This window comes from Dendrobates tinctorius, unplaced genomic scaffold (genome assembly GCF_039654945.1).
Source record: "Dendrobates tinctorius isolate UK_male_01 unplaced genomic scaffold, ASM3965494v1 ptg000236l, whole genome shotgun sequence".
Lineage (NCBI taxonomy): Eukaryota > Metazoa > Chordata > Amphibia > Anura > Dendrobatidae > Dendrobates > Dendrobates tinctorius.
The window spans coordinates 1,676,959-1,698,479 of NW_027361903.1; the positions used below are offsets into that span (position 1 = coordinate 1,676,959).

Below are 21,521 nucleotides of genomic sequence, written 5' to 3' on the forward strand. Positions count from 1 at the left end.
GAAGCCTTAGGAGCTAGACCTCGTATCAGAGCAACGGAGTCACCTATTGTGGAAGAGCAGTTGATGGGCGTTGAGATACATCATGGATTCCATTTGCCACAGTTTCAAGGCCCTGTTGCAAGAAACCAGAATCTGGATGAGAACAGTTCCAGTTCAGCTTCCAGAACCCCAGTATGGGATCAGCACTAGAAAATTTTCAAATCTTGTTACCCAGGAGGGTTTGTTTGCACCAGTTGTGCCTTTTTCTTTTTTTTTTTCTATTTTGGCTATCATGTTTTTCTGGTAGCACCTGTTTAGTTGCCCTGTTTTGGTTTTACATTTAGAGACACTTTTCGAAGATGATGTTTACCTCAAAGGACACTGCAAGAGATCCCGGCTGGGAGCGGTGTCCAGCACTTACAAGAATAACTGTTGAATGTTTTACTGTGAAGTATTTGATAATGTGTTTTATAAGAGTATTAGTAACTGAGAAATGGCTTTTATAGAAGAATTAGGAATGTCTGATCTAGAGATGAGTGATGCGAATAAAGAATTTAAAGTGATAGGTGACGGACCAGGTATTTGCGGTCAGTGTCTTGCGTCTAGAAAAAGAGAAAAATGAGAGAAAACTGTGTTACAGAGAATAGCACTTTGAATTGAGAATTGCACTTAGAATTAAAAATTTTAGATAGAATTGTTTGTAACGTTCAAGATGAGTACCTCCTATATTAGGAAGATTAGTATAAGAAAAGTTTGTTATGCATTACAAAATGTTTGTATGTTTCTTTGCTGTCTACTTTGTTGTCTTGCAGCTCGCGGACGTGCTGTGTTGAACGAGGGGTATGTGGCGCCCCTGAGGCTCAGTCGCCACAGAGGTACTGCACCTTCTCTTAAGGTGTAGTGCCCCACCACCTAGTTAATTGGGAACTCCTTTCCACGCTCCAACACCTGCACCCACACACAGGATAGTTCAGCAATGGATCAGATTGCGGCTCCATGCTTAGAGGATAGCAGAGCACTTTTCATGGGTCCTTGCTTCGCAACACGAGATGTGCTGGGAGGTGGGTGGAGTTAGATATAAAAGAGTGGGAAAGTTTAGAATTGGAGTCAGGTCAGTCAGACGGGGAGTCGGAGTCAGAAAGCAGGCGGACAGGAAGTCAGCCTGAGGGGAGCTCAAGGCGGAGGAAGACAGTCAGTCAGGCGAGGCTGAGGACGGATCCCTGGAAGGAGGGATGGAGGAAGGAGTGCTGCAGCTGCCTTAGTGACCTGAGCCAGCTGGCATGGGAAAGGAACAGAAGGAGAAAGACGTAGACCTGCAACCTAAGCTTCCATAAGAGAGAGAAGGAACAGCGTGGAACGAAGGAGAAGGAGAACAGAGAGGAGTTCTGGGTTGGAAGAGGAACCCTGCCTATAGGTTCTCAGCGCAAGGCCAGGGCCCGGTCCTCGAGGTTGTATGGACACTTATGGTTCTGCAGCAGACACCGGTGGAGTAGTTGGCTGTAAATGCACTACTCCCATCCAAGACTTGGGGCACAACAGCAACTGAATAGAGAGCCAGGACTCTGGAGAAAGGAGTCCCCGATAGAGGCTACAGCTGTCTGTCATACAAGTAGAGTTGTTAGGAACATCTGACAGGAGGAACTTCAGAGTACCATGGTACTGGAGCACTTCACACTAAAAGGCGCAATAGAGGAGTCGTTCAGGAAAGGTACATGTTGGCGGAGTGTTGGAGAGGAGAAGTCTGACTTGCCCGTGAGGTTTATTGAGTCTCTACCCCGGAGGACACGGCACGGAGGCGGGCACCAGTGTGTACTACGAACTGTGAGTAAAGCTTTGGAACTACGAGCCCTGGTGTCTTCCAGTCATTGTGCGCCAACACCGTCAGCACCGCTACATCTGGGTATCCTCCTTTACACTACCTGCGCCTATACACTGCCCTGGGGTTACAGCTTCACCTGTGGGGAGATACACCATCTTTGCTGCAGCACACCATCAGCCCCAGAGGATCTGCATGCAGCGTTAACATCTTGCTTGCCAAACACCACAGGTGGCGTCACAAACTATTTCATCACATAAACTATATCACAAACCACCACTGATTTAGACGCCCAGGGCCACGGACCGGGTCACTGCTGCTGTGACACATTCCCCTGACACCGACCCGGTAACGAGTACCCCACAGCCCTGGGACAGGGGCGACCCACAAGCGTGCGCCGGTGATCATCCTGTGACCGTAATTGTTCACCAGCCTGTGAGGAGATGAACGGGCGCTGAGCAGCAGGTGTGCGGTCGCCTGTCCCTGGCGTGACAGTCATAGAAATGCAACATAAATGGTTCTGTGCTTCACGGATGTGGTGACATTTGGAGCCTCAGTTGTTTGAAACTGTCCCCGAGTATTCGACCCCAAAACCTTACCGAGGAAAACGAGCTGTAAGCAGAGGAGGGGAACCCAACAAAGGCGTCCGGCTTCATAATAGTCTCCGAGTAATACTTGTAACTGCGCAAGTGATTGCAGGCGACAAAATCCCGAGTACCTGCCGGAAACATAAGAAGAAAGTCCCAAGGGACAAACAGATGAGCTGTGGTGTTACATAGGACTGCAGGTGACATGTACTACATTATCTGTACTCAGAGAGGTGTAACTGTGCTATCTGTGGTGTTACATAGGACTACAGGTGACATCTACTACATTATCTGTACTCCGAGTTATCACTGTTATCTGTGGTGTTACATAGGACTGCAGGTGACATGTACTACATTATCTGTACTCAGAGGTGTAACTGTTATCTGTGGTGTTACATAGGACTGCAGGTGACATCTACTACATTATCTGTACTCAGGGAGTTATCACTGTGTTATCTGTGGTGTTACATAGGACTGCAGGTGACATCTACTACATTTTCTGTACTCAGAGAGGTGTAACTGTGATATCTGTGATGTTACATAGGACTGCAGGTGACCTCTACTACATTATCTGTACTCAGGGAGTTATCACTGTGTTATCTGTGATGTTACATAGGACTGCAGATGACATCTACTACATTATCTGTACTAAGAGAGGTATCACTGTGTTATCTGTGGGGTTACATAGGACTGCAGGTGAAATCTACTACATTATCTGTACTCAGAGAGGTATCACTGTTTTCTGTGGTCTTACATAGGACTGCAGGTGCCATCTACTACATTATCTGTACTCAGAGTTATCACTTGTGTTATCTGTGGTGTTACATAGGACTGCAGGTGACATCTACTATATTATCTGTAGACAGTTATCACGGTGTTATCTGTGGTGTTACATAGGACTGCAGGTGATATCTTTACCTTGCCAGATGCCATCAATGTCCACTATTTGTGACAGTGCGTTCTTCTTACATCCTGGCATTTCCTCTCCGCCATTCGGGAAGAAGTCCACATGTCCGACCAACTGACTCATTCCAAATCCTGGGAGGACAGGACTGTTATCACTGAGCCTATTGAGCCCTAACGTGGAGGATGGGTGTTATCCCCTCCGGTGTCTCCTCTGGAGTATACTCGCCTACATTGGGGATTATCGGGGCAGCGTCTGTGTGGATGGCATCAACAAATGCAGCATCTGAGGGGTCCAGCCTCACCTCAATTGGGGTCCCCTGGAAATAGGGTTCAGCAGGATCCAGTCCTGTGAGAGCAAGAAAGAGATTACAAGATTACAGGGCACTAAGAGGGGGACGAGCAGTGATCCCGGATTACAGGGCACTAAGAGGGGGACGAGCAGTGATCCCTGATTACAGGGCACTAAGAGGGGGACGAGCAGTGATCCCTGATTACAGGGCACTAAGAGGGGGACGAGCAGTGATCCCGGATTACAGAGCACTAAGAGGGGGACGAGCAGTGATCCCGGATTACAGGGCGCTAAGAGGGGGACGAGCAGTGATCCCGGATTACAGGGCGCTAAGAGGGGGACGAGCAGTGATCCCGGATTACAGGGCGCTAAGAGGGGGACGAGCAGTGATCCCGGATTACAGGGCGCTAAGAGGGGGACGAGCAGTGATCCCGGATTACAGGGCGCTAAGAGGGGGACGAGCAGTGATCCCGGATTACAGGGCGCTAAGAGGGGGACGAGCAGTGATCCCGGATTACAGAGCGCTAAGAGGGGGACGAGCAGTGATCCCGGATTACAGAGCACTAAGAGGGGGACGAGCAGTGATCCCGGATTACAGAGCACTAAGAGGGGGACGAGCAGTGATCCCGGATTACAGAGCACTAAGAGGGGGACGAGCAGTGATCCCGGATTACAGAGCACTAAGAGGGGGACGAGCAGTGATCCCGGATTACAGAGCACTAAGAGGGGGACGAGCAGTGATCCCGGATTACAGAGCACTAAGAGGGGGACGAGCAGTGATCCCGGATTACAGAGCACTAAGAGGGGGACGAGCAGTGATCCCGGATTACAGAGCGCTAAGAGGGGGACGAGCAGTGATCCCGGATTACAGAGCGCTAAGAGGGGGACGAGCAGTGATCCCGGATTACAGAGCGCTAAGAGGGGGACGAGCAGTGATCCCGGATTACAGGGCGCTAAGAGGGGGACGAGCAGTGATCCCGGATTACAGGGCGCTAAGAGGGGGACGAGCAGTGATCCTGGATTACAGGGCGCTAAGAGGGGGACGAGCAGTGATCCCGGATTACAGAGCACTAAGAGGGGGACGAGCAGTGATCCCGGATTACAGAGCACTAAGAGGGGGACGAGCAGTGATCCCGGATTACAGGGCTCTAAAAGGGGGACAAGCAGTGATCCTAGGTTACAGGGCACTAAGTGGGGGACGAGCAGTGATCCTAGGTTACAGGGCGCTAAGAGAGGGACGAGCAGTGATCTCGGATTACAGAGCGCTAAGAGGGGGACGAGCAGTGATCCTAGATTACAGGGCACTAAGAGGGGGGCGAGCAGTGATCCCAGATTACAGGGCGCTAAGAAGGGGACGAGCAGTGATCCCGGATTACAAAGCACTAAGAGGGGGACAAGCAGTGATCCCGGATTACAGAGCACTAAGAGGGGGAAAAGCAGTGATCCCAGATTACAGGGAGCTAAGTGGGGGACGAGCAGTGATCCCGGATTACAAAGCACTAAGAGGGGGACGAGCAGTGATCCCTGATTACAGGGCACTAAGAGGGGGCGAGCAGTGATCCCAGATTACAGGGCACCAAGAGGGGGAAGAGCAGTGATCCCGGATTACAGAGCACTAAGAGGGGGACAAGCAGTGATCCCTGATTACAGGGCACTAAGAGGGGGACGAGCAGTGATCCCTGATTACAGGGAGCTAAGAGGGGGACGAGCAGTGACCCCGGATTACAGAGCACTAAGAGGGGGACAAGCAGTGATCCCGGATTACAGAGCACTAAGAGGGGGACGAGCAGTGATCCCGGATTACAGGGCGCTAAGAGGGGGACGAGCAGTGATCCTGGATTACAGAGCACTAAGAGGAGGAAGAGCAGTGATCCCGGATTATAGGGCACTAAGAGGGGGACGAGCAGTGATCCCGGATTACAGGGCGCTAAGAGGGGGACGAGCAGTGATCCCTGATTACAGGGCGCTAAGAGGGGGACAAGCAGTGATCCCGGATTACAGGGCACTAAGAGGGGGACAAGCAGTGATCCCTGAATACAGGGCACCAAGAGGGGGAAGAGCAGTGATCCCGGATTACAGGGCGCTAAAAGGGGGACGAGCAGTGACCCCGGATTACAGAGCGCTAAGAGGGGGACAAGCAGTGATCCCGGATTACAGAGCACTAAGAGGGGGACGAGCAGTGATCCCGGATTACAGGGCGCTAAGAGGGGGACGAGCAGTGATCCTGGATTACAGAGCACTAAGAGGAGGAAGAGCAGTGATCTCGGATTACAGGGCACTAAGAGGGGGACGAGCAGTGATCCCGGATTACAGGGCGCTAAGAGGGGGACGAGCAGTGATCCCTGATTACAGGGCGCTAAGAGGGGGACAAGCAGTGATCCCTGATTACAGGGCACTAAGAGGGGGACGAGCAGTGATCCCTGATTACAGGGCACCAAGAGGGGGAAGAGCAGTGATCCCGGATTACAGGGCGCTAAAAGGGGGACGAGCAGTGACCCCGGATTACAGAGCGCTAAAAGGGGGACGAGCAGTGACCCCGGATTACAGAGCACTAAGAGGGGGACGAGCAGTGATCCCTGATTACAGGGCACTAAGAGGGGGACGAGCAGTGATCCCTGATTATAGGGCGCTAAGAGGGGGATGAGCAGTGACCCCGGATTACAGAGCACAAAGAGGGAGACAAGCAGTGATCCCGGATTACAGAGCACTAAGAGGGGGACGAGCAGTGATCCTGGATTACAGAGCACTAAGAGGGGGACGAGCAGTGATCCCGGATTACAGAGCACTAAGAGGGGGACGAGCAGTGATCCTGAATTACAGAGCACTAAGAGGGGGACGAGCAGTGACCCCGGATTGCAGAGCACTAAGAGGGGGACGAGCAGTGATCCCTGATTACAGGGAACTAAGAGGGGGATGAGCAGTGATCCCTGATTACAGGGCGCTAAGAGGGGGACGAGCAGTGCTCCTGGATTACAGAGCACTAAGAGGGGGACGAGCAGTGCTCCTGGATTACAGAGCACTAAGAGGGGGACGAGCAGTGATCCTGGATTACAGAGCACTAAGAGGGGGACGAGCAGTGATCCCGGAATACAGAGCACTAAGAGGGGGACAAGCAGTGATCCCGGCTAACAGAGCACTAAGAGGGGGACGAGCAGTGATCCCGGATTACAGAGCACTAAGAGGGGGACAAGCAGTGCTCCTGGATTACAGAGCACTAAGAGGGGGACAAGCAGTGATCCCGGCTAACAGAGCACTAAGAGGGGGACGAGCAGTGATCCCGGCTAACAGAGCACTAAGAGGGGGACGAGCAGTGATCCCGGCTAACAGAGCACTAAGAGGGGGACGAGCAGTGATCCCTGATTACAGAGCACTAAGAGGGGGACAAGCAGTGCTCCTGGATTACAGGGCGCTAAGAGGGGGACAAGCAGTGATCCCGGATTACAAAGCACTAAGAGGGGGACGAGCAGTGATCCCTGATTACAGGGCTCTAAGAGGGGGACGAGCAGTGATCCCTGATTACAGGGCGCTAAGAGGGGGACGAGCAGTGACCCCGGATTACAGGGCGCTAAGAGGGGGACAAGCAGTGATCCCGGATTACAGGGCGCTAAGAGGGGGACAAGCAGTGATCCGGGAAAACAGGGCACTAAGATGGGGACGAGCAGTGATCCGGGATTACAGGGCTCTAAGAGGGGGACGAGCAGTGAGCCTAGATTACAGGGCTCTAAGAGGGGGACAAGCAGTGATCCCGGATTACAGGGCACTAAGAGGGGGACGAGCAGTGATCCGGGAAAACAGGGCAGTAAGATGGGGACGAGCAGTGATCCTGGATTACAGGGCACTGAGAGGGGGACGAGCAGTGATCCGGGAAAACAGGGCACTAAGATGGGGACGAGCAGTGATCCTGGATTACAGGGCACTAAGAGGGGGACAAGCAGTGATCCGGGAAAACAGGGCACTAAGAGGGGGACAAGCAGTGATCCGGGAAAACAGGGCACTAAGATGGGGACGAGCAGTGATCCGGGATTACAGGGCTCTAAGAGGGGGACGAGCAGTGAGCCTAGATTACAGGGCTCTAAGAGGGGGACAAGCAGTGATCCCGGATTACAGGGCACTAAGAGGGGGACAAGCAGTGATCCCGGATTACAGGGCACTAAGAGGGGGACGAGCAGTGATCCGGGAAAACAGGGCACTAAGATGGGGACGAGCAGTGATCCCGGATTACAGGGCACTAAGAGGGGGACGAGCAGTGATCCAGGTAAACAGGGCACTAAGATGGAGACGAGCAGTGATCCTGGATTACAGGGCACTAAGAGGAGGAAGAGCAGTGATCCCGGATTACAGGGCGCTAAGAGGGGGACGAGCAGTGATCCGGGATTACAGGGCACTAAGATGAGTACGAGCAGTGATCCGGGATTACAGGGCTCTAAGAGGGGGACTATCAGTGATCCCGGATTATAGGGCACTAAAAGGGGGGCGAGCAATGATCCTGGATTACAGTACGCTAAGAGGAGGAAGAGCAGTGATCCCGGATTACAGGGCACTAAGATGGGGACGATCAGTGATCCTGGATTACAGGGCGCTAAGAGGGGGACGAGCAGTGATCCTGGATTACAGGGCGCTAAGAGGGGGGACGATCAGTGATTCTGGACTACAGGACGCTAAGAAGGGGACGAGCAGTGATCCTGGATTACAGGGCTCTAAGAGGGGGACGAGCAGTGATCCTGGATTACAGGGCTCTAAGAGGGGGATGATCAGTGATCCTGGATTACAGGGCTCTAAGAGGGGGACGAGCAGTGATCCGGGATTACAGGGCTCTAAGAGGGGGACGATTAGTGATCCCGGATTACAGGACACTAAGAGGGGGTTACGATCAGTGATGCTGGTCTACAGGAATTATCCATGGATCACTCAGTGACACATTCTGCTGTTTATTACATTGTGTCAGTGCAGAGTAGTTGGTTCTTGTGCTGAATTATTCAGTTTCAGGATGTACAGTATAAAATGTCCTTTCCTATTCGTGGACTTCAAGCAGAGATCTCGTATATTTCATTATTTCACTCAGTACTTTAATTCTGCAGGTGATAACTTTTTATTTCTTTCTAATTTCCTCTAAATTGAGTCACCTGTTATTCTTGCGATTCCGCTCCTCCTCTTCCCGACCTCTCCGGCCGCGTGTGCCCCCAGACTGTGACCGATGACGTGAACGTTGGCAGGAGAATAACCAAAGTTACTCTGGAAAAAAGAAGAAATGTCGCTGAACCGTAATACTGATATTACAGCCTAGCGAGATCCCAGAGTGTTATCACCGATGGGCAATAACGACGCAGCATAGGGTGGCGGGCACATATTTGGCACACATAGGGCATCAGGCACATTGGGCACACATAGGGCATCAGCAACACATTGGGCACACACAGAGAATCAGGCATACACAGGGCGTCGGGTACACATAAGGCACACTTAGGGCATCGGACACAGAGCATCGGGCACACATAGGGTATCGGGAATATTTCGGGGATCTGGAACACATTGGACATCAGGCATACATAGGATCAGGCATAGGGCTTCGGGCACAAATAAGGCACACTTAGGGCATTGGGTACACGTAAAGTATCGAGCACATGGAAGGCGGCAAGGCTGGTAGTTGTGGCAACGGGCTGGTCTGTTCCCACACCCTGGCACCCCACAGGTGAAATGCAAAGTTTTTTCGGCAGCACGTACAGCATAACACTTACGGTTATTGTCACTCCGGCTTCATATTTCCAGGTTCCATAAAACAGTGCAGAGTCAGTGTCCTTTTCAAACAGTTCCACTTTATTGATAACACGAGCACTCATCACTTTGGCAGCATGATTCACACAGAGCCTCATATCCTGCACTTTCCCAGCCTTCTGGGCAGACTCCATTCCTTCTGCATCCTCTCCTTCTGTTCTGCTGTCTCCAAGGACAATACATGTCCCATCCATACTTTCTGCTTCACCAGCTCCATGTCAGCCCCTCGTCCAGTTCCAGTTGGGAAAGGTGCCTGGAGTGCCATCTTAACGACTCCTGCCCTGGTTGTAGACCCCAGATTCTTCCTGGGGATGGTCCTGCTAAGCTGGTGCTCGCCTGCACTGTTCTCCAGCCTGGGGCCCCTTTCTGCCATAGCAGCTTTATCCCTACAGCCTGTAATTGTCTGATCCCCTGCATGCACCCTGCTCTGGGCAAGGCTGCCCGGGCTTCTGCCTCTAATCAGGAAGCACCCTTCCTATACCTCACTGCTCTGTGCTGCTCTGCTCTGTGCCCTCCCATTTACTTAACCCCTATGCTGCCACTACCTTACTAACATTTCCACCTATTCTATGCTATCATATTTCTATGATGTCCCCCCTCTATTCTAATCCCCTCTGGTCCTATACTATGTCCTAATCTATCCCTAAGCTTAAGTACAATACATAACAAATGCACCACATTACAGTACATGACAATAAAATTAGGAAACCTCATATTAATGAACAATGAGGTGCTGCATGTAATCCTATAAGCAGCTACTAGGGGAGAGGAGGCACGTGAGGGTCTCCGCCACCTCCTTACACACACAGAAGGCACACTTAGGGCACCAGGTACACATCGGACCCACATAGTGCACACATAGGGCAAGGGGCACACATAAGGATCACATAGAGCATCGGGCACACGTATACCATTGGGTACACATAAGGCACACTTAGGGCATTGAGTACACATAATGCATCAGGCACATATAGCGCATCGGACACAATTAAGGCACACTTAGGGCATCGGATGCACATAGGTCATATGTAATACATAGGCCATCTGGAACACTTAAGGCACCAAACACACATAGGATATCGGGCACACATAGGGCATCCAGTAACGAGCACACATAAGGCACGCTGTTCTGTCTCCGACATAATTAATGACTCTTAACTGTCTATTTTGGTAACATATATTCAGTGAGAATGCTCAGTTTGCCATAGATTTAATGTTCATTGTTTTGGCTCCATCTAGTGGCCAAAAGTAATAACTGCAGTGTTATTCTGTTTATGGTTTCGTTCTTGATTTCCCTCCAATTCCCTATGCATCCTGGGTAGGTTTGCAAGGCATTCTGGGTTAGCTCAGCCCATTTCCCTTCAGTCCACCATTTTTCCTTCTGTTTGCATGTTAGAAGCACCTTATCCCTTTACTCCCCCTGCATTAGCATCGTCGGTGAGTAATCACGCTCCCCACATCTAATCCCTGACCTAGATCACCCTCCTTAGTTAGCTCTCCCCTGGTTAGCTATTAGCGTAGGTAATTTATGTAATGTATATTATGTATTTCTATGTACCCATACTGACTAATTGTATTATATGTTCACTTGTAGTTTCACCGCGCCAATATACCATCACGTTCAATAAAGCACAGATTCAACCTACAGTCTTCTGATTGGATCCCCGGTATATGGGTTTAGCTGCCCGTATAAGCTACATGAATCCAGGTTCATTAGTAAGGACGGAACACACACTTAGGGCATCAGGCACATGTTGGGCATCAGGTGCACATAAGGCATCGGTTACACATCAGGTACCCATAGAGCATCGGGCACCACAAGGAGCATTGTGCACAAAAAGGGCAAACTTAAGGCATTGAACACACAGAACATCGGGCACACTTAGGGCACCCGGTACACATAGGGCACACTTAGGGTACTAGGCACATGACACACATAGGGCATCCGGTATCGGGCACACTTAGGGCACCCGGTACACATAGGGCACACTTAGGGTACTAGGCACATGACACACATAGGGCATCCGGTATCGGGCACACTTAGGGCACCCGGTACACATAGGGCACACTTAGGGTACTAGGCACATGACACACATAGGGCATCCGGTATCGGGCACACATAGCACATCAGTCACACATAGGGCACCAGGCTCACAGAGCACATTGGGCACACACAGGGCATCCGGAACACTTAGGGCATATGACACATGCAGGACATCAGGCACACGAAGGGTATCGGGCACACGGTCTCCCACTGCTGTGACAGAAAGCAAATCCAGGGTTCTCCACCGCAGAAGAACTGCCAATCACCGATCCAACCTAATCATTGTGCCGGCAATCATCGGTGGACCACCTACCGAGAGAATGTCAATAAAATAGGCGACTTCTGCCCCCACCACCCGGATGTTATTGGCAGCCTGTGTGTAAAGAGTCCGCGAGCCGCCGCTCCAGTCGATGCAGAAGCAGTTCACATCCTCTATTTGCAGCATGACCTGTATAGAGAAGACGTGACATGCATGAGCGCCGCAGTGGCCGGGTGTCATGCGCGAAGAGGGTAGCATGTGGGAAGTGGGCAGAGTACTGGCCTTGGGCAGCGTGTGGGCATTGGACACTCACCTTACACATGTCCATCAGCCAGCTCTCCTCCCCTTTATCTACGAAGCCATGAATGATGAACCGCGTCTTCCTGCTTGTCCTGAAGTTCGAAGCGGAGATGGTGGAAGGGTTAACAGCGTTCACCTCCTGCAAATAATAATGGACGAGTCAGGTGACCGTGAAAATCAGCAGCCGGAGGACACCAATATGGCCTGCAATAAAGCCTCAAAAGCCACACCACCAGCATCCACCTAACCCACTAAAGGTCCCATTATTACAAAGGGCCGGTGCAATGCTGGGCACAGAGGAGCTGATCTCTGATGCTGGGCGCAGAAGAGGCCGGGAGCAGAAGAGCTAATCTCTGAGGCCAGGAGCAGAGGAGGTGATCTGTGGCGAGACCCGATACCATCGGGTTCTGTGCGCCTGAAATCTGTGAGACTTTATACTTTTGAAAATGTGCAGAAGACCTGATTTAGTAGACTGTAAAATGGACATTAGAAATGGCCGCTGGTGCGGAGAAGAAGGGCGTGAAGAGATGGGAGGTCCTAGGAAAAGACCGCGAAGAGTATTGGGCCTTCCCTGCCTGAATTACTGTCATGATCCAAGGTGGATCTGACAGTTTAAATGCACAAAGTGAACTTTTTTTCCTTTGGCTTGGTGCCAAAGTGATGTGATTGGCCCCGGTGGCAATTAGAATTATTACACGTGGTGTCATTCATTCTAAGTTGCCCCGGTGGTGGTGAGTGGTAGTGCACTTTAGTTTCTTTAGTTTAGTGCACGTAATTATAAATCAGGTGTGAGGCTCTATAAAAAGAGCCAGGTGTGTTCAATCACTGTTGGTGATATTGTGTGTTAGTCATTCACAAGGAAGCCTGGGTGAAAGAAGGTGCTGAACATGAGTCCTGCACAGCCCAGCCAGAGGGGACAAGTGGCAGCTATGTGGTCTGCAACAAGGGCTGGCATGGCATGGTGGAGTCGCAGTTTACGGTGTCAACAGGAGGTGCTTGCATGGCTTGGTGGAGTGGCGACGATGGTGAGAGTTGCACTCAGCATGCTGGACTTGGTTGCTGAAAACTGTACTCAAGCCTGCTGGGCTTTTTGGCAGAAGCTGGACTCATCTTTGAGACTCTGTTTACTTGGCAGCTGCAACTGGTGGTGGACTCTGCTCCAAGGCTGCACTATGGTGATGGATCCGATTATAGTGATGGATCCGGGTGGAGGAAAAGATGCACGCAGGTGGTGGGCTCTGTTGCTAGGAGCGTACGCAGCAGAGCAAAGCTAAGTGGCGTTTCCCCTGTATTGTCATCTTTCCATGTGTGTGTTTAGTGCAGTGGTGGGATTAGTTTCCGCACCGACCAATTCCCTAGTGAGGGTTTAGGTCAGGGCGAGCTAGGGTTAAAAGGTATCCTGTGCATCGCCCGGTGCGGAACCGGCATAGGGAACGTTAGGAGTGCAGGGACACTGGCTCAGGGGAGTACAGGAGGTCTCCACTTCCCTATTCCAGGGCTCACCATTGTTAATGTTACCCAAGTTCCCCCATTATTATTTAAATTCGCCTTTCTGGAGGCGGGGTTTCCAGACTACTGTATGTATAATGTGTAATACCTAAATTCACCAGTTGGAGGCGGTGTATCCAGCTGCGTGTCTTATTATTTAAATTCGCCCCACTGGAGGCGGTGTATCCAGGGTCACGTGCGTCTCATGGGTTCGCATTGCGGTACTCGCTGCGTCCAGACACACGTGACCGTGATATTATCACCAACCCTACTTTTTTTTCCTGGTGAGCTTTGGCCATGTGGAGACCGCTGAGTAATTGCTGCCGGGCCTCACTGAGGTGATTGAGGAGCGGCATGGTGTGTTAGAGCCGCTGCAGCAGCAGTTATCAGGGTCTGGGGCCTTCCCTTTGGCTTCACCAGAAAATCAAATGGCGGCTGCCGTCTGGCTAAAAGCCCCCTAGAGTCGCTGCTGGGGAGCGGGACTTGTTCATACAGGCGAATGTAACCAGACAGGTGGGTGGAGTTGGTGATCCCCATGGTGCTGTCTGGGGTTCCCCGAGGTGAAGGGGTACGTCCCTGTAGTGAGCAGACTGGTGTTATAGTCTGCGGGGCTCACGCCAAATCTTCAATACCACCGAAGAGGCCGCCCCCTCCTGGTCGTTTGGAGGAAGGCGACCAGCGAGTGTATATTTCCTCCATATTCCTGTCCCCTTCTCCTCCAGGTGTGAGCGGCAGGTGTGCTGCGGGGGAGTAGGGACAAATCTCACCCCTCGCCATTAACCAACCCTGGGAGGGTAGACCTCATGGTGAAAGGGTTGGAGGGTGGTGTCCCTTGGAGAATAGCGGGGGTGTGAGTGTGGTGACACAGGGGGACGCCTCTGTTGTCAAGTCCAGAATGAGTTCACCAAATATATGACAAACGAATGTGTGGCAATAAACGTTCAGGCCCGGACCTGTGTGTGAACGAGCATGTATGGGTGGCCACCAAAAAACATCTTGTGGAAGTGTGTTGTGCAGTCTGATCAGCTCATAGCAAACTTACACATACATAAACTCGTTCCCCAGGTCGGCGCTGTGGAGATGAGTGGTGCCTCCAGAACACATATTGCCTATACCAGCGGTGCATTTGTCATAAACCTGTAGTTTCAGGTGGTGGTGGGGTGAACCCAGGATCTGGGCGTCCCTGCTGTAGGTGTTTCCCTTATGAGGAGTGGTCTTGAGGGTCCAGAGGCCCCTCATTAAGGAGGGGGTACTGTCATGATCCAAGGTGGATCTGACAGTTTAAATGCACAAAGTGAACTTTTTTTTCCTTTGGCTTGGTGCCAAAGTGATGTGATTGCCCCCGGTGGCTATTAGAATTATTACACGTGGTGTCGTTCATTCTAAGTTGCCCCGGTGGTGGTGAGTGGTAGTGCACTTTAGTTTCTTTAGTTTAGTGCACGTAATTAGAAATCAGGTGTAAGGCTCTATAAAAGAGAGCCAGGTGTGATCAATCACTTTTGGTAATATTGTGTGTTAGTCATTCACAAGGAAGCCTGGGTGAAAGAAGGAGCTGAACATGAGTCCTGTGCAGCCCAGCCAGAGGGGACGAGTGGCAGCTATGTGGTCTGCAGGAAGGGCTGGCATGGCATGGTGGAGTCGCAGTTTACGGTGTCAGCAGGAGGTGCTTGCATGGCTTGGTGGAGTGGCGACGATGGTGAGAGTTGCACTCAGCATGCTGGACTTGGCTGCTGAAAACTGGACTCAAGCATGCTGGACTTTTTGGCAGAAGCTGGACTTATCTTTCGGATTCTGTTTACTTGGCAGCTGCAACTGGTGGTGGACTCTGCTCCAAGGCTGCACTATGGTGATGGATCCGATTATGGTGATGGATCCGGGTGGAGGAGAAGATGCACGCAGGTGGTGGGCTCTGTTGCTAGGAGCGTACGCAGCAGAGCAAATCTAAGTGGCGTTTCCCCTGTATTGTCATCTTTCCTTGTGTGTGTTTAGTGCAGTGATGGAATTAGTTTCCGCACCAACCAATTCCCTAGTGAGGGTTTAGGTCAGGGCGAGCTAGGGTTAAAAGGTATCCTGTGCGTCGCCCGGTGCAGAACTGGCATAGGGAACGTTAGGAGTGCAGGGACACTGGCTCAGGGGAGTACAGGTGGTCTCCACTTCCCTATTCCCTATTGCAGGGCCCACCAGGTTCCCCCTTTATTATTTAAATTCGCCTTACTGGAGGAGGGGTTTCCAGACTACTGTATGTATAACGTGTAATACCTAAATTTGCCAGTTGGAGGCGGCGTATCCAGCTGCACGTTTTATTATTTAAATTCGCCCCACTGGAGGCGCTGTAACCAGGGTCACGGGTGTCTTATGGGTTCGCCTTGCGGTACTCACTGCGTCCAGACACACGTGACCGTGACAATTACTATGTGACAGCGACATGGCCCACCCCCCGAGGGGTTCGTATACTGGCTTGGTACGGAGGCGCTGGAAGACGACGACGCCCCCGGAAGGAGAGGCAGAAGAAGCCAGTGGCAGGAAGGGGGCCGAGGCAGGAAGAAGAACGCCATTTTGGAGAGTGAGGGAAGGAGGCCTGCGGAGCGCGGGGAAATGTATCTCCCTGGCGCCATGGCTGAAGGCTCCGACCCGATCTCAGAGATGAACCGCCGGCAGCTGGAGGAAGAGATAGTCGAGCTGACCCACCCGGCTGTAGCTGAGACAGGAGGCCTTGGAGAACCGGCAACATGCCCAGGAGGGGCCTACGCCTGCGGTACCCGCTCCATCGGTACCTGACACCGCTGCACCGGACTATCCTCCGGCAGCGCCAGTCTATATCTCCAAGCTGTCCATACAGCTGGTCACGGCCCGCCCGGAGGAGTACCCGGAGACCCCGGGAGCTGAAGCCGCGCTATTGCCTGGACCTGACGCGGCTGCGCAGGTCCCATCGGAGGCCCTTGCGAACCTAGAACCATCACCCACTCCACCACCGCCGACACCCAGACCAGCCATTCCGGTGGATATCCCGGCAGCGGCCCACCGCCTCAAGCCTGCACTGGAGCCGGAACACCGCCAGGAGGCCCCAGGTAGGACTGCAGCCCCTGAACCTGGGAAGGCCCTGGGCTGTGCGCCAGTGGTAGCGGCAGGGCACGTCGTGCTGGACCTTGTCTGGGACCGGGATGCTAGTCCCGTGGGTGAGAGCAGGTCCCGGGAAGAGCGGGAGGAAGAAGAGAGCTGGGCCCAATTCCAGCGGACCATCCGGCCGCTGGCAGCTGAATATCAGGAGAGGGAGCAGAGAAAGATGGCTGTGCTGGGCGCGGATCTGGCCCAGAAGGAGAAGGCCCGTGCTGGTCATTACGGGCCCTGGGATGCACTTGGCTGGGGGCAGGTTTTGAACGTGGACCAGGAGAAGGGTTTCGGGTTCATCACAGACCCCAAAAGAATCAGTGACCTTTTCTTCGGCCGGCGGGATGTGGAGCCCCATCTGAGGAAGGGGAATCCTGATAGGAATCTGCAACCTGGGGAGTACGTAACATTCACCCGGCATGAGGGGCTCAGGGGGTGGTATGCCCTGAACATACGCCGTATCCCGGAGGATCTTATTGAAAGGTACAGGCTGAAGCGACCTGCTGTCTCTCCACCCACAGTTGCCACCCAGCCAGTTCAGGCACCTGCTCCTAGAAAACCGTCTGCCTTTGCACCAGTTCCAGCCCGGCAGCCTAAGCCAAAGGTCCCCAACTTGACACCTTGGGAAGAGGAATACTTGAAGATGGCCAATGAGTACCTCGCACCTGGTAGCAGTACCCAATCGGCTTCCAGAACCACAGGAGGGGACCAGCACTAAAAGTTTGTACTAGTAACTCTCGTTACCCAGGAGGGTTTGTTGCACCAGTTGTGCCCTATTTTTGTTGGTTATCATGTTTTTCCGGAATGACTTTTGTTGCCTAATTTTTTCAGTGGCAGCGTTTTTCAATTTTGAACTACAGTGATCATGAACTTGGAGTGTATCACAAACACTCTTGTAAATAGTTTGCGCCTCTTTAGTTGCTTTCTCTTGGTTTTACATAAAGACACTTTGCAAAGATGATGTTTTGCATGGACACTTTTCGAAGATGATGTCTACCTCAAAGGACACTGCAAGAAATCCCGGCTGGGAGCGGTGTCCAGCACTTACAAGAATAACTGTTGAAAGTTTTACTGTAAAGTATTTGATAATTTGTTTTATAAGAGTATTAGTAACTGAGAAATGGCTTTGACAGAGAATTGAGAAGAATAAAGAATTGAAAGTAGACAGGTGACGGACCAGATACTTACGGTCAGCGTCTTGCGTCTAGAGGAGACAGTGAAAGTAGAAAAATAAATGTGTACTAGAGAAGGAAAAGCTGAATAATACTGAAGTGATGGTGAGTCCCAGATAATGGCACTTAAAATGAAGAATTGCATTTTTGACTTGGAATTTAGATAGTTAAATAAGAATTGTTTGAAACGTTCAAGAATAAGTACCTCCTATACTAGGAAGTTTAGTATAAGAAAAGTTTGTTCTGCATTGCAAAATTTTTGTATGTTTCTTTGCTGTCAACTTTGTTTACCTTGCAGCCCGCGGACGTGCTGTGTTCAACGGGGGGGGGGGGTATGTGGCGCCCCTGATGCTCAGTCGCCACAGAGGTACTGCACCTTCTCCTAAAGTGTAGTGCCCCACCAACTAGGTAAGTTGGGAGCTCTTTTCCACACTCCAACACTCGCACCCCACACAACAGGGTAGTTCTGCACAACCACATTGCGGCTCAGTGCTTAGAGAGTAGAAGAGCACCTCCGGTGGTTCCCTGCATGGGACACTGGATGTGCTGGGAGGTGGGTGGAGTTGAGATTCATATAAAAGGTTAGGAAGGTTTAGAATTACAGATCAGTCTGGGGTTCAGTCTGGCCGGAGGTCAGGCGAGAGAAGGACAGTCAGTCAGGAGAGTCTGAGGATGGGTTCGAGAGAGAAGAAGGAGTGCTGTAGCTGCCTCAGTGATCTGAGCCAGCTGGCACGGGAAAGGAACAGAAGGAGAAAGACGTAGAACTGCAACCTAAGCTTCCATAGGAAAGCGAGACAAGTACGGAACGAAGGAGTAGGAGAACAGAGAGGAGTTGTGGGTTGGAAGAGGAACCCTGCCTATAGGTTCTCAGCGCAAGGCCGGGGCCCGGTCCCCGAGGTTGTATGGACGCTTATGGTTCGGCAGCAGACACCGGTGGAGTAGTTGGCTGTAAATGCACTACTCCCATCTAAGATTTGGGGCACAACAGCAACTGAATAGAGAGCCAGGATTCCGGAGAAGGGAGTCCCCAGCTGTCTGCCATACGAGTAGAGTTGTTAGGAGCATCTGACAGGAGGAACTCCAGAGTACCATGGTACTGGAGCTCTTCACACCTTAAGGCGCAATAGAGGAGTCGTTCAGGAAAGGTACATGTTGGCGGAGTGTTGGAGAGGAGAATCCTGACTTGCCCGGGAGGTTGATTGAGTCTCTGCCCCGGAGGACACGGCATGGAAGCAGGCACCAGTGTGTACAGCTTTGGAAATACAAGCCCTGGTGTCTTCCATTCCTTTGTGCGCCTACACCGTCAGCACCGCTACATCTGGGTACCAACATTCCTCACCTATTGCCAATACACTGCCCTGGGGTTACAGCTTCACCTGTGGGGAGCTACACCATCTATGCTGCAAAACACCATCAGCCCCAGAGGATCTGTATGCAGCGTTGGCTTAACATCTTGCTTGCCTAATACCACGGGTGGCGTCACGAACTATTCTAATAAACTCGAACACCTTTAACACCACCGCCATTGATATTGGGCGCCCAGGGCCACGGACCGGGTCACCGCTGCTGTGACACATTCCCCTGACACCGGCCGGGTACCGAGTACCCCACAGCCCTGGGAGGGCGACACGCCGGGAGCAGAATAGCTGATCTCCCACGCCGGGAGCAGAATAGCTGATCTCCCACGCCGGGAGCAGAATAGCTGATCTCCCACGCCGGGAGCAGAATAGCTGATCTCCCACGCCGGGAGCAGAATAGCTGATCTCTGACGTTGGGAGCAGAATAGCTGATCTCTGATGCTGGGAGCAGAGGCTTTATGTCTCTTACCTGGAAGTTACTGGGATTAGAAGTAGTGAAGAGCAAAAACCGAACATTGATCTTCTCCGGAGACCACGGCAACTGGGATATCGGCCGCTCCACCGTCCCAGCCCAAGGAACTTTGTCTGTGAAACACCCAATCCTGGAATAGCAGACCTCACCACCTGCACCAGGGAGACAGAGAATTACACCACCTGTGCAGAGTAACGCTCCTCTGCCTACCGACAAATACATTGTGCAGAGCATCGCTCCTCCACCTCCTGACAGATACATAGTGATATATCCTGCAGATTATTACACCACTGACCACTGTGCAGAGCATCGCTCCTCCACTCCACCTCCTGACAGATGCATAGTGATATATCCTGCAGATTATTACACCACTGACCTCTCTGCAGAGCATCGCTCCTCCACCTCCTGACAGATGCATAGTGATATATCCTGCAGATTACTACACCACTGAACTCTCTGCAGAGCATCACTCCTCCACCTCCTGACAGATACATAGTGATATATCCTGCAGATTATTACACCACTGACCTCTCTGCAGAACATCGCTCCTCCACCTCCTGACAAATACATAGTGATATATCCTGCAGATTATTACACCACTGACCTCTGCAGAGCATCGCTCCTCCACCTCCTGACAGATACATAGTGATATATCCTGCAGATTATTACACCATTGACCTCTCTGCAGAGCATCGCTCCTCCACCTCCTGACAGATACAGTGATATATCCCGTAGATTATTACACCACTGACCTCTCTGCAGAGCATCGCTCCTCCACCTCCTGACAGATACATAGTGATATATCCTGCATATTATTACACCACTGACCTCTCTGCAGAGCATCGCTCCTCCACTTCCTGACAGATACATAGTAATATATCCTGCAGATTATTACACCACTGACTTCTCTGCAGAGCATCGCTCCTCCACCTTCTGACAGATACATAGTGATATATCCTGCAGATTATTACACCACTGACCTCTCTGCAGAGCATCGCTCATCCACCTCCTGACAGATGCATAGTGATATATCCTGCAGATTATTACACCACTGACCTCTCTGCAGAGCATCGCTCCTCCACCTCCTGACAGATACATAGTGATATATCCTGCAGATTATTACACCACTGACCTCTCTGCAGAGCATCGCTCCTCCACCTCCTGACAGATACATAGTATATATCCTGCAGATTACTAAACACTGACCTGTCTGCAGAGCATCGCTCCTCCACCTCCTGACAGATGCATAGTGATATATCCTGCAGATTATTACACCACTGACTTCTCTGCAGAGCATCGCTCCTCCACCTTCTGACAGATACATAGTGATACATCCAGCAGATTATTACACCATTGACCTCTCTGCAGAGCATCGCTCCTCCACCTCCTGACAGATACAGTGATATATCCCGTAGATTATTACACCACTGACCTCTCTGCAGAGCATCGCTCCTCCACCTCCTGACAGATACATAGTGATATATCCTGCATATTATTACACCACTGACCTCTCTGCAGAGCATCGCTCCTCCACTTCCTGACAGATACATAGTAATATATCCTGCATATTATTACACCACTGACCTCTGCAGAGCATCGCTCCTCCACTTCCTGACAGATACATAGTAATATATCCTGCAGATTATTACACCACTGACCTCTCTGCAGAGCATCGCTCCTCCACCTCCTGACAGATACATAGTGATATATCCTGCATATTATTACACCACTGACCTCTCTGCAGAGCATCGCTCCTCCACTTCCTGACAGATACATAGTAATATATCCTGCAGATTATTACACCACTGACTTCTCTGCAGAGCATCGCTCCTCCACCTTCTGACAGATACATAGTGATATATCCCGTAGATTATTACACCAGACCTCTCTGCAGAGCATCGCTCCTCCACCTCCTGACAGATACATAGTGATATATCCTGCAGATTATTACACCACTGACCTCTCTGCAGA

The 21,521-nt window shown here is 51.5% G+C and overlaps 1 protein-coding gene across 2 annotated transcripts in view; it reads right to left on the reverse strand.

Moving 5' to 3' along the window:
• LOC141060372 (pancreatic triacylglycerol lipase-like) overlaps window positions 1-21,521 on the reverse strand; it is a 48,577-nt gene that overhangs the window by 15,936 nt on the left and 11,120 nt on the right. Inside the window, exons 3-9 of one of the 2 annotated variants that reach the window (XM_073556578.1) lie at window positions 19,548-19,702; window positions 11,966-12,091; window positions 11,707-11,841; window positions 8,701-8,809; window positions 3,515-3,634; window positions 3,301-3,420; window positions 2,395-2,513 (exon numbers count right to left, since the gene is read on the reverse strand). In XM_073556578.1, the coding sequence (XP_073412679.1) occupies window positions 2,395-2,513; window positions 3,301-3,420; window positions 3,515-3,634; window positions 8,701-8,809; window positions 11,707-11,841; window positions 11,966-12,091; window positions 19,548-19,702 (884 nt within the window). The remainder of the gene's footprint in view (window positions 1-2,394; window positions 2,514-3,300; window positions 3,421-3,514; window positions 3,635-8,700; window positions 8,810-11,706; window positions 11,842-11,965; window positions 12,092-19,547; window positions 19,703-21,521) is intronic. The other variant, XM_073556579.1, reaches the window with a different exon arrangement.